The sequence below is a fragment of the Galeopterus variegatus genome, unplaced genomic scaffold, assembly GCF_000696425.1.
Source record: "Galeopterus variegatus unplaced genomic scaffold, G_variegatus-3.0.2 Scaffold902, whole genome shotgun sequence".
In the NCBI taxonomy this organism is placed as follows: domain Eukaryota; kingdom Metazoa; phylum Chordata; class Mammalia; order Dermoptera; family Cynocephalidae; genus Galeopterus; species Galeopterus variegatus.
Window position 1 is genome coordinate 484678 of NW_007727013.1, and position 13720 is coordinate 498397.

At 33.7% G+C, this 13720-nt stretch overlaps 1 protein-coding gene across 1 annotated transcript in view; it reads right to left on the minus strand.

The window, feature by feature from the left end:
* Positions 1 to 1124: 1124 nt before the first annotated feature.
* FCHO2 (FCH domain only 2) overlaps positions 1125 to 13720 on the minus strand; it is a 121001-nt gene continuing 108405 nt past the window's right edge. Inside the window, exons 21-26 of the mRNA XM_008573324.1 lie at positions 12344 to 12499; positions 11839 to 11971; positions 8316 to 8515; positions 7246 to 7310; positions 4021 to 4185; positions 1125 to 3700 (exon numbers count right to left, since the gene is read on the minus strand). Coding sequence (XP_008571546.1) covers positions 3678 to 3700; positions 4021 to 4185; positions 7246 to 7310; positions 8316 to 8515; positions 11839 to 11971; positions 12344 to 12499 — 742 coding nt within the window. The 3' untranslated portion in view covers positions 1125 to 3677. The remainder of the gene's footprint in view (positions 3701 to 4020; positions 4186 to 7245; positions 7311 to 8315; positions 8516 to 11838; positions 11972 to 12343; positions 12500 to 13720) is intronic.

Consider the following 13720-nt stretch of genomic DNA (forward strand, 5'->3'; position numbering starts at 1 on the left):
AAAAACATTACTGACAGATAAAACACTGCATGCTAAAGGCAAGCAATGGTTTCTGAGTGATCATACATTTAAAAATAGGGGTAAAATATCTACATACAGCAAGAGATCATGGAAAAAAACGTTAGTACTAACCGAGAAGGGGTGCAGTATGTGGCAGAGGACTACTGTTTATCAAAACCCTGTTTTCTTTTCCTCCTGGCCACACAAACAAACTACATTTCCCATCTTTCCTTGAGCCACAAGATGAAGTCTTGGTTCATGGAATACGGACAGAAGTGATGATGCCAATTCTGGGCCTGGCACATTAAAAAACTCCCATGTAATCTTTGCTCTTTCCCTATCTGCTGGCCAAACGGAGATTTTGAGCAGAATCACAAAATAAAAGAAGCCTGGGTCTCTGAATCACTGTATGGGGCAGAGCTCCTCCTCGAACCTGCTTAGGACTGTAATGTGAGTAATAAGAGTATTGTGTCAAACCTCTAAATCATGGGGTGGTTTATTACAGCAGCTAGCAGCATTTAGTCTAGTATAGTGGGAGTGGGAGGAGAAAATAATGAAGGAAAAAATGACTGGTTTATGTTGCTGATTATAAGAGTGCTATCTGGTTTTTCCACAGGTTCCCCAGCCCTGACCTAGATTAACTAAACTGTTCCTTTCTATGATTTTATGATTATAGATTTGATGAAATTTTCAATATTTAGAATGAATTCTTCAATTATTTTCTTATTTCCTTCTTTTGTTCCTTTCTAAATCCATTGTTTTTTGGGAGGCTTGATGTTGACTACCTCTTTGGAACACTGTGATTTTTAAATTGTATAAGACTGTGTTCCTGAACAACTGGTCAGGAGGAAAGTCTTTGCTAAAACTTAACATCAATTTAAATATATTTAGAAATATATTTAAAAATGATCCCTTGTTAAATAATTTTGACATTTTGGGGATATACTACAAATAAAGTTTTCTATATGACCAATGAAAACTAACAGTTCAATCTGTATGCCTGCTCAAATGGTGGTACAAAGTTTAAAATCAATTGCTCATTCCTTGGTCAGCTTGCTATGTCCTAACATCTATGACATAGCTATTACTATCAACAGGAGTACAAAGACACATAAACCATCTGGTAAATTATATATTACATGTTTATTAAGGGCACAACTTTTATGTAAAATTTACACTTTATGAAAAAAATCAAAAATATTTACAAAATTTTGGAAGATAGATGTGCATTGTTCTAATTACAACCCAAAGTAGTAAATAACAATCCTTAAAAACTCACATTCGTTAGAGTTCTGTGTTTATAAATTCTTGGTTAAAGAGGCAGCTACAATGTTTATCACTATACATAAGCAAGAACCAGCTTGCTACATACATTTCCCATTGAAAATGTACTGGTCTTTTTTACACCATTAGTGGATTTTTAAATGAAAAACAAATCAATATAAACTCATATGGCTTCAAAATTGTAACCTGTACCCAATACAAATTTATGTATCAACACTTGGTATGAAGACTGTGGTAATTAAGAAAGTGTAGAAGTTTAACCATTTCACTAATTTGTACACTTTTAGGTAATACTTGATTAAAAACAAACATGGTGAGTAGAATAGTGTCTGAATTTCAATAGTAAAATATTAACTGCCCAATAAAAGCAGTTTGATTGCAAAGCAGATTACAGTTAAAATTCTAATAAGGGCCTGTAATTGGCATTTTAAAAAGCACAATAATAAGAGATAGAAATTCTAATTTGGCTATTTAGTCAAGATTAACATTTTAGCAAATTAGTCTTATGTGTTGCTTTAGTCAAATCTAAATTTAGAATTGGGCTAACACTGAATGTATTAAAAAGCACATACTGTGTTATATATTGCTAAAGAGTAGATTTTCTGGTGTATTTAGTATAGCAAGATGTTATATAAATGTCTAGTAACAGGAGTTTTATTTTCTGTAAAGCTTAACAGAATAATTAGTGGTTTTTATATATAAATTATCATATATAACACAATTTATCACTTCTACTATGTAAAATAAAGGACAATGGTATTTATCATTATAAATAAAATTCCCATCTGTAAATTATGAAACTTTGTCCAAAGTATTTCATTTCTTCAATTAATCAGGATTTGCTACAAAGTTAGGTTTTTTACTATTTAGTCTTAGTAGTTTGTTTTAAGAAATAATACTTAACCCAATCATTTCAAATAATTTCCCTAATTTTACCAGGTAAAAATCAAATAAGAATAAAAACATACATACAAATTGGTAATTTTTCCAATTGTAGAAATGAAAATAAATGGCAGTCCTTCTCCCTCTGTTGCCAAAATTAATCTTTTAAAAAACGTATTCCTCACAAAATTCATGTTCACAACACAATCGGTAGATAAATGTGTAAATTTTCTATGATGAACAGAATCAAGGGAAATGCTAAACTGAGAGTTAAAATATCAGTTACCAATTTACCATGATAGTATTTCAGAATTTATGTTTTAAAATTCACATACTTTTGATGAGGTTAATATCAAATGTCTGAGGGTAATTTCTTCCCCTGTAAACATAAGTCATTAGGTTTATTTCTCTTTCTAGTGGCTACAGTGTATCACTAAAGAAGTGAGCCAGAGTTTCTTACATATAAATTATCCTTTAGTTATTCTGAATTCCTTTCCCAGTTTCAGGCCAAAGGGGTCCTTCAAAAAGTTCATGGAAAGATTTATATTATCTTTAATTCTATTTTTCCATGAACTTTTTGAAATACCCTCATATTTACAAAAATTGCAAATATCCTGTAAAAATGTTTGTCCACTGGAAGGTTCTGAATAGATCTAGATAGACTGTGATAAAAAAAAAAAAAAAGTGAGGCACATTAATAAACACAAACTGGATAGGCACATTTCTGGTTTTGTTATTGTTTTAAAAGGCACATATTACGCAATCCATATAAAAATAAATTAAATCTACAGCATTAATTCACCAAAACAATCACAACTTCTATAAAGTTAACTAAGTGCAGAAGTAAATTTCTCTGCTGTCTTTTGCAAGCTTATTTTAAAACACATTGCACTTGAGAATTTAAAAATATCACATAAAACACCATTTACACTTTATTAATATATTTCAAATTACAGATTTTCTGCATACAACTTGGATTCTGGTCTGATTACTATATGGCTCAATTAGTCAATTACTATATTACTCAATCTGATTGAGTGTTCTGAGTTAACATTATCCAAACCTTAGAATTCATGTTCTGCTCATATCCATTAAATATCAAACTTATGACCTTTCAAAGCTATCTCTGACTCTAAAAATTTATGGAAAGCTAAATTATTTTGTGCTTGCTCTCCTGAAATTTTAGGCCTGATATTAATAACCCCTTTTTTCAACATAGACACTGAAGATAACTTAAATTTTCAGCCTCTGAAAACTTCATTTTTACTGAGAATCTGAATAAATGTGCTTCCTGAATATTGCAGTTGATCATTTACAGCGTAGAAAATCATTTCAGTGCTATTTCTTTCAATGACTCACTTTAAAAGTGTGATTTAATTTTTGTAGTCAGCTCTCAAATATGCCTAAGTTTGAAAGACATCTTACAAGTTAGAAGAGTGTTTGGAAAGAACAGATGATGCAGAATGGTAGGTCTGTACTACTCCTTCGAGCCAACCACTCTCCCAGGTCCATCAACAATCCGCCAGGTATCGTCCTGAAAAACACCAAGCAGACCTTTGCAATTACAACTTCAAGTGCACTCAAAGAAGGACCTTTTTCATTGTGGTTACAGATATAGAATCTAGTTCCCATCTGCTGTTTATAATACATCAGAATCAGATCACAGGTATTCAGCTATACTGAACATGGATACTCTCTCACCCAGGTGTGTCTACCTGGCAGCCCACACCAAAGGTTAAAGAAAAAATTTCCATGCCTTTAGATTATAAACTGCTTGACAGTTGTTTAGTAACTAACTGTTAGAATACAAATGTTTCCCACATACATTAAAAAGTCTGAAATCTCCCAACTTACCGGTGGCAAATCGCTTCTTTACTAAGGAAAGCCTATAGCCAGTGCCTACAAGTTCGATATCTACTCCTGAGAGGGTATTTCCCTCACTGAGGAATTGCACTGCAAGTGTTGCGGGTTTACTGGGTCCTTCTGAAAGATCAAATTTTGCTCTAAGGGACCCAGAACCTACAAAGAAAAGAATAAATAACTTACACAGAGTAAAATGCATTTCATGCCAAATAAAATCAAATAAGCTAAACTACATCAGTCCTGTGTTAAATTCATGAGATGTGTACAGTAAACAAATCATTGTCTTGTTTCCAAATCAGATTTTATTCAGTGAATATGAATTTTCGCTAATAATCTTACTCTGTGCTTCTCTTTGACTTAATACTAATCTTTAGAGATTTTTACTATCAAGACTCCCATGCTATTATGCATGTTGAAGTGAGTCAAAAGAGAAGAAGGAAGTAACTGAGGGCAGCTCTAGGAGGGAAACTCTAGGAGGAATATAGACAAGATAAAGTAAAAAGAAATGATTGTTGAGTACCAGATCATGGGGGTGGGAGAGGTAAAGAAGGAAAGGCAGCTACCAGTGGGAAGAAATGTATCAACATTACTATTTTTTATTCACATTTCTTTTAAAAATTTTATTGGTCTAACATAATGCCAAATACATATTTCTGAAGCGCTTTTTGATATAACCATTTACTCAACATACCAAGTCTAACAGCATGGTAGAAACAGTAAGCCAATAATTATGATGAATGTAATAAATGCTGTAAAGAAGTTCTCAGGAGCTATAGTCACAAAAGCACATATCTCTGCTGGAGGTTGTAAATGGCAGTGGTGGTGATGATAGTGTGTATTTTTGGCAGAAGTAACTACACGTACAGAGACAGGAGACCTAAGAGAGTATGATGCATTTAAGGGAACTGCATCTAGACCAGAATAGCTGGAGAACAGGATACAGTAAAAGACAGCAGCAGAGGAGACTGACTACAGTGGTAGCAGGGACCAAGCCATAGTAAGAAACTTGTGACATAACCATAGGGAATCAATCATCAAAGATAAGGAAAACAACAATATTTCAGATTAGTGTCATAGAAGGGGATAGAGAACCAAAAGGCAAGGTAGGGAGACCAACTACAAGTCAATAAAATAGTTTAGGACTCTAGGTAAGAGGAAAGGGGGATCTAAACTAGGGCTATGGGAAAGAAAAGAAGGGAATGCATTTGAAAGATATGTAGGAGTTGGAATCAAGAGGTGGGAAAGGAAGAGGAGTCTAGGAGGGTTCCCAGGTTTCTGATTCGGGCAAGTGGACAAAATTGCTAGATAACAAGAGTGAAAGTCTGTGATCCCCTGCACAGAAGTTTAATACCACAGAGAGAAACGAGGAACAAGATGTCACAATACTGATTCATCCTATACTATTGTGACTGGTAGCACAGGTCAGCAGTGGGGATGAACTGCTACCTAATTCTTAACAATTAGCCAAGCCTTCTTTAAACTTTTACAACTCTTGATAAGCAATTCAGTTCTGTGAAACTTCCCCCATAGGCAAAGAGCAGCCACCCTGGCAATAGTTAAACTTTAGAATTATTTCTTGTCTCTCTTCTGGGTATACAGCCAAAAATAGAAAACAGATTTCTACCTCACAGTATTTTAATTTGGATACTTCTTTTCAACAGCTTGACTAACCACATCAGAACCACATTTGTAAGATCTTTCCAATTCCTCATATAAACACTTTTGATACCTGAATAGCAGAGGGAAACTTAAAATATCTGGTTAGAAAATTAGTGACTTATTTTTGAATTCCTTTCTTGGTGAGTATTTACAATAGTATAGTGTTATTAAATAGGGGAAAAGGACATCCTTTCTTCCTTGCTGACTGGTTGTAAGCCTTCAGTGCAAGTAGGATTTCTGATTTACTTCCAGTTTAAACTAGGAATTTCAGCTTGGCTCCCCAAAAGCCAGATAGCTAGGTAAAAGTCAGTGCAGCTGACCACCTGAAAATAGGCAATCTTTAAGTACTGGACAGCAAAAAAGGAACTTCAGATTAGCTTAGTTATTTTACCAATTGTGTAGCTCTCTAGTAAAAGTCTGATTCTGCATGGCAGGTATAAACAAACAGACAACACAGTTATGTTCATGGTCCTTAATACAGAAATACCTATAAGAAAAACAACTGATATGTTTTATATTTTAATCACATTATGCTCAAAGTGTTCAAAAAAAAAAAAGAGACTGAGCAAAATCTGAAAAGCCCCAAAACTTACTCCATAGGAGAAGTTATTGGAGGCTTATTAGTCATTCAAAAGTGGACAGAATTCTCTTTTGATTAAGAGAAAATCAGAATATCTAATGTTAAAGACTTGACTGTCCTGGGGATTATATCCTAATTATAAACTGAGTTAGAGGAGACACTAGGAGTGATCAGCTAGCAGAGATTTTTTCTTGGTGTTGTGAACACAAACAGATACAGACTTAGTGGGAGGAGGCAATTAACTTGCTTCCTGTTAAAAAAAATCATTACAGAATTGAAGGCTATTGACGGTTAGCTTTAAGAGAGGAAAGTGACCAGGAAAGCTTCTCTTAGGAAGATAAGTAGGCAAGGGGGATTTTTAAAGCCTAGAAGCTTCTACATGATTTCTGAGGGGGGTGGGGGGAGGACCACATTAACAGAATGAACTAAACGATGTGTTAAGTCAGTTTCAACTAGTTATCAGGTTACCTACCTGGGATAGATATTTCTTTAAGTTTACTTTATTAGGTTTTTTTTTTTAATTTTATTTTTATTGATTATACATATTCATGGAGCACAGGGCTGACCATTAGCACCTGTAGCCAAGATGTGATGATCAGATCAATACTGTCAGCATGCCCACCACCTCAAATTGCAATTGTTCCCCATGTTCCCCACCCAATCTCTCCCTATCTCCCCTCCCGCTCCCGGTATTTTAATATTAGCATGTAGATAAGAAAAATTAATGTAATATTTATAAAGTTATTACAAAACAAGTTCTTTTTCTTACAGATAAAGCATATTCAATCTAGATGGGGAAAAAAATGTGTTCTGAATCTCAGCTGGTCCACTCTTATTTAAGGTATTAACTTCCACCTAGTGGTCAGTTCTGTAACTGAAGGCATAAAATTCCAGAAGGAAACTTACATAAACACAACTTTTAAAAAATCCATTTTCGGTGACATCACATTATAAACAAAGAAAATGCACACACTTACCTCCATTTTCTGATTTTTCTGAAATACCAGACAATTTCCAAAAGGCTTTCATTTGTTCTGCATTCCTGTAATAAGAACAAATATCTTCAGATTGTGTCCCATATAGTACCTTATGTATGAATGGGCACTCAATAAATAAATGCATTTTAAATATTTCCACTATAACAATTATTGTTCTAAGTTTATTTTTAAAAGTATTAGCTGGTGAAAATGTGTTTATAGGTGTAGAATAAATAAATGTAATGCTGTATCTTTCTCAATTAATGGAAGATTACCAAGTTACATAATTCTTCTCATTTCTATTGTCAGAGAAAGAAAACTGAATGTGTATAGGTGGCCCAATACCTTCATTAGTCAAGGATGACACACTGTTACTAAATGATGAAGCATATATAAACAGTGGTTAAAGTCTATATATATTAATAGAGAGGACAAGAGAGGTGGTTAAGAGACGGGAGTAATTAATACCATCGAACACTAATCAGACAGGTGATCCTATATAAATGCCAGATGCTATATTTAACTCGGTAAAATAATTTTTATCCTGATTTTTTTAATTAAAAAAAAAATGTAGAGTGGTTAAGCAATTTGTCTAAGAGTAAACTTAGTATGGAATCATTCAAATTTGGGTGGTACTTTCAGCAAAATTAGATTTTGGATTGAGGCTATTGTGGATTGACCAGTAAAATGAACAGCATCTTTTTTTTTTTTGTCTTTTTTCGTGTCCGGCAACGGATCGCAACCCTCAGTGTCGCGCCCGTACTGGACCGGGACCGGCAACGGGATCGCAACCTTCGGTGCTGCGCCCGCACCTCGCTCAGCCAGTGAGCGGGAACTGGTCTGTATGTGGGATCCGAACCCTCGGCAGGAGCGCCGCCGCGCTCCCAAACGGCACACTGTAGAAGTGCGCCACCGGGCCGGCCCATGAACAGCATCTTTTACAGCATGGTTTCTATGGGAAAACGCAATAAAACTTTTCAAATTTATAAGATAACTTTCTGAATTTGGGTCCTAAATTTTGGGGATTGCAACAGAAATTCAGCAGGAGTTCAGAAATATATTTAACTTACCACATTGCAGGGGGAAGGGACTGCATGTTTGTGACTCCTCCATCCACTGGTACTACCACCTGTATATTAGAAAGCACACTAGGTGCCACCATAGCTTCTGGATTGTACTTATAATCCACTCTAAGATCTGTGGTGTTAGCACTACATTTCCAGTATGTTGCAAGATTCAGAGGAGTAGACTGAATGCCGTTTGATGATACCTTTAAGAGAAAAAACAAACAAACAATTGTTGTTGGCCTGAAAAGTAAACTAGTCATGGATACCTGAACATAAGAGTTCACAGAATCAAAAATATCTAATGAGGGAACTACCTGTTGCTAGGCAGAGTAAAGCAGACTCATCTCAAAGGAGTGAGGGTCATTCTCAATGTGTGGACCTGGTGCTTATAAGCATCATTACCTTGATGCTTATTTACAATGCACATTCCCCTGCCTCCAACTGCAGAAAATCTGAATCAATAACTTAGGAACAGGGCCCAGAAATCAGCATGTTATCAGATGATTCTTATTTATGTGTATAAAGTTTAAGAAACTCTCAACACTCATCATAGAATTCTAAGATTCTTATGAATTATAAAAATCTGGATTTAAAACTGAGAGAAAAGGATAGGTCACCATGCAGTTCCACAAGCCTGGAATTAGAATATTACCAACTTCAAATGTTTTAACTTGAATCACATGACCCATAGTAAATGGTACAATTCCTTCTAATTCTTCAGCTCCTTGCTCAAATGGCTCCTTTTCAAGAAGACCTACCCTGATCACCCTGTTTAAATTTACACTGAAAATTGCATTTTCAATCTTCCTTACCTTACTCTATACTTTTTCTTTTCTCCATACCACTTATTTTCTGACATACAATAATATTTATTATGTTTACCATCTCCTTAACCTACTTCCCAACAATTAGCAAGCACTGAATGATAAATATCTGTTGAATGAATGAATAAATGAATACTTGTAATAAACTTTAAACCAACTTGTGGCAGCGCTTTTTTACTCTTTAAGTATTTATTTTCTAGAAACATACGTCATTTTAATATAATTACCCTATTAAAAATTCAAACAATACAGAAATATATAAAATTGGAAATTTATCCCTTAGCATTCTTATTCCCCACTGTTAATATCACGCTACATATCTTTGCAGAGTTTTTAGGCATGTGCAAACAGGGATCCATCTCATTCTTTTTAATGGTTGTAATAATTCATTTAAACAATCTATTTCTCTGCTGATGTGTACTTTGGTGGTTTCCAAACAATGTTGCAGTGAATATCCTTTGTACCTTATCTTTGCCCATTTGTGTGATTTCTGCAGAATAGATTTCCGGAAGTGGAATTATTGGATTAGAAACTACATCTATTCAGCAATCTAACAATCTAATCTAAGAATTGCCTTCTTAGAGGTTCTATTAATTTGTACTCATATTAATAAGTGGTCACATCCCTCTTAATACTGAATAGATCAGTCTTTCATTTTTGTGAGTCTGATGGGCTAAAACTGAAACCTCACTGTTGTCTTAATATTCACTGCTCTGATTACTACTGACATGGAGCATCTTTCCATAAGTTATTGAGTTATTCTCCATATACTTACTAATTTATAAGGGTTCTTTGGGGTAAGTCCTTTTGTCTATCTTATGTGCTGCAAATACTTTTCCCTCAGATTAAATATTGATTCTGTTTATGGGTTTGTTTGCTTTAACCAAATATTTTACACATACGTACACCTTTTTGTGTCAAATATCTCACTGTCTTCTTATAAGGCTTCGGGGTTTTATATTGTACTTAGAAAGGTCTTCCACACTTCAAGATTAAAATATATAATAAATATATGGTATGCACACACACACACACGTAGATACACATATATTCACCCATGATTATTTTAGTACCTTTATGGTTTCACCTATCACCATTTAACCTTTGATACATAAGGATTTTATTTTGGTTAAAAGTACGAGACAGGGGTCAGCTTAATTTTCTCTCAAATGTCTAGCTTGCTGCCCCAGCACAATTCATTGAAAAATTCGTCTTTACACATTGCCTTGAAATGCTACTTTGTCATCTAAACAATTTTCCATTTATTCTTAGACCTCTTTCTGGATACTCTAATCTGTTCCATTCATCTGGCCCTCTATTGCTGTTGCAGTTCTAAATTATTTTAAATACCGTCATCTTCCAATAGGTTTTCTCATTAAAGCTAAAATGTTACTCTACTTTACTGTTTAAAACATTTCTTGGTTTATTCTTCCAAGCTTTATTCTTCAAGCTTTCATTTTCATTTTCTTTTCAAGAAAACTTGAAAATGATTATCAAGTCTTCAAACACAAACAGACCACTACTGGGTTTCTGATCAGGATTATGCTAAATTTATTGTTAACTTAGAAACAGATAAACTTTTTACAATATGAGCCTTTTTAAAAATTAATAAAGTATACCTTTTTAACTATATTCAATAAATAGAGATTGTATTCTGTTTCTCCCTGTTTTTTTATTATGAATATTTTTCTCCATTAATTTTTCTAACTAATTGATTTGAAAGTTATTAATTTTTGTACGGTCACCCACCCTTATGTGCGGGGCATATGTTCCAAGACTCCCAGTGGATGCCTAAAACCACAGATAGTACCAAACCCTATATATACCATCATTTTCTTATACATGCATTCCTATAATAAAGTTTACTTTGTAAATTAGGCACAGTAAGAGATCAGCAAGAATAACTAATAATAAAATAGAACAGTTATAATAATATACTGTAATAAAAGCTATATGAATGTGGTCTCTCTCTCTCAAAATATTCTATTATGTCATTTGTAAATTAGGCACAGTAAGAGATCAGCAAGAATAACTAATAATAAAATAGAACAGTTATAACAATATACTGTAATAAAAGCTATATGAATGTGGTCTCTCTCTCTCAAAATATTCTATTATGTCATACCTCAGGTAATTGAAACAGCCGAAAGCCAAACTGGTAATAAGGGGAGACATAGTAGTTAACTTTTAAACAGACTACCTTACTAAATTCCCCTATATCAAATGGTTTTTCAATTTATTCTCTTGAATTTTCTAGGAATATATCACTTCCAAGTAATAATAATTTTGCTTCCTTTTTTTCAACATGTATTACTGTTTATTTTATTCTCTAGTCTAACTGTACTGGCTAACACATCCAGAAAAATCTTGTATACTATCAGGAATAATGAGTGTCTTTGCCATTCCTGACTTTAATTGATTGCTATAGATGTTTCATTATTAAGACTGATGCTGCTGGTCTTTTCAACTTAAAGACAAATTCATGTAGTTATATTTACAGTATTTTAGTCAAGAATAGATGGGAAATTTTATCAAACTGGTCAAAATCTCCACTGGCTTATTAACAGATTTTCTAATTTTGAAACATCTTTGCATTCCTGGAATGCACCTCATTTGGCTATGACATTTATTGATTTAATGATTTGTTAGTTTCCATTTGTTAATATTTTAACTTGGGATTTTTACAATAAGATGACACTCACCTGATACTTTAATACATCTACATTATAATAAGAAGCAGCTGGATTTTGCTCTGATAGCTTCTTGAGGTAGAGAGTAACTGCTTGCATGTTCATCCAAAAATCTTTTGTGTTGGAATCACACTGTGATGGATCACTATATATATAAAAAATATTTTTGTTATTTTATTTGACTTATCTTTATCCATTGTCTCTGTTTAGTAATCTGGGGACCTGAGAAAGACTAGAAGAAATGAACAAAAAGGTAGGATGAGGGAAAACTAAGATTACAGGATAAAGAATGAAACATAGCAGAAGCTTGCCTGAGAGATGAGAAAATGGACAAAGAGAAAAGGCTTTAAAAATAACTATCACCACAACCAAAAACAAAATAAAAAGACAACAGAAAGCTGTTTAATGATAACATATAACTTTGGTACTGTCTTTGAGTTGAATATTATTGTTTCAAAGAAAAACAAAAAAATTTCTTAAAAAGAAATTTCAACCTTCAAAACAAAAGTATACAAACCTGAACACAAGTTGTGCATTTGGAAGAATTTGCTCTAGTCTGCTGATATTTTTTATCCTGAAGCACAGCACAGCTGGAGATGGATTGCTAGTGAAGACTTTAATAATTCCACTTGGAAATGATATTGTCATGTCACCAGTTATCCTCACAATACACCTGAAATTGGAGATTTGGAAACATGTTTAAATAAAATGTTTTAATCTACATTTAAAGCATGTTTGGTTTAAAAAGGCATGCATACACATACACACACACAAGAGGGTCTTCAAAAAATCCATAAGATTCAAATTATCTATTAATTCTGTTTTCTCATGAACTTTTTGAGGACCGTGTGTGTGTGTGTGTGTGTGTGTGTGTGTTATATAGCTGTCCCTGTTATCTGTGGGGGTTGGTTCCATACACAAGTTCCTTATATAAAATGGCATAGTATTTGCATATAACCCATGCACATCCTCCTATATATTTTAAATCATCTCTAGATTACTTATAATACCTAATACAATGTAAACGCTGTGTAGTTTTATACTGTATTGCTTTTTACTTGTATTATTTTTTATTGTTTTTTTAAAAATATTTTCCATCCACGATTGGCTGAATCCATGGATGTGGAACCCACAGATACAGAGGGCCAACTGTGTATACACACATGTGCATGCATTCATTTGATATGTATACATATATGTGTACATATGAGGGTACTTCAAAAAGTTCATGGAAAAATTTAATTCCATTTTAATTCTAATAATTCTATTTTAATTCTATTTTTTAAAATTTTAACAGAATTAAAATAGAATTAAAGCATATTTGGTTTAAAAAGGCATACACACACATAAGGGGTCTTCAAAAAGTTCATGGAAAGATTCACATTATCTTTCAATTCTATTTTCTCGTGAACTTTTATTTATTTATTTTTTTAAAAGACGACCGTAAGGGGATCTTAACCCTTGGCTTGGTGTTGTCAGCACCATGCAGCCAGTGAGTGAACCAGCCATCCTTATATAGGAACCAAACCCATGGCCTTGGTGTTATCAGCACCGCACTCTCCCGAGTGAGCCATGGACCGGCCCTTCTCATGAACTTTTAATTCTATTTTTCCACAAACTTTTTGAAGTACCCTCATATATACTTTATCATAACCATAAATTATTTTTTCAATTTAATTATAAAAAAATGAGTCTATGTGAAATGACATACTCATCTAGTATCGTCTTTTCCTGGAATTAAACTCCAACACAAACACAAGCACACTGATAATGTTCCTTCACTTTTTTGTGGTAATCATCTCCTGGCTGACCTGTAAGGACATTACTTCCCTGGTAACATTATCCCTAGTTGCAGCTATTTTCCCCTCTCAAACCCGAAAGCAGTGGGCTTGAT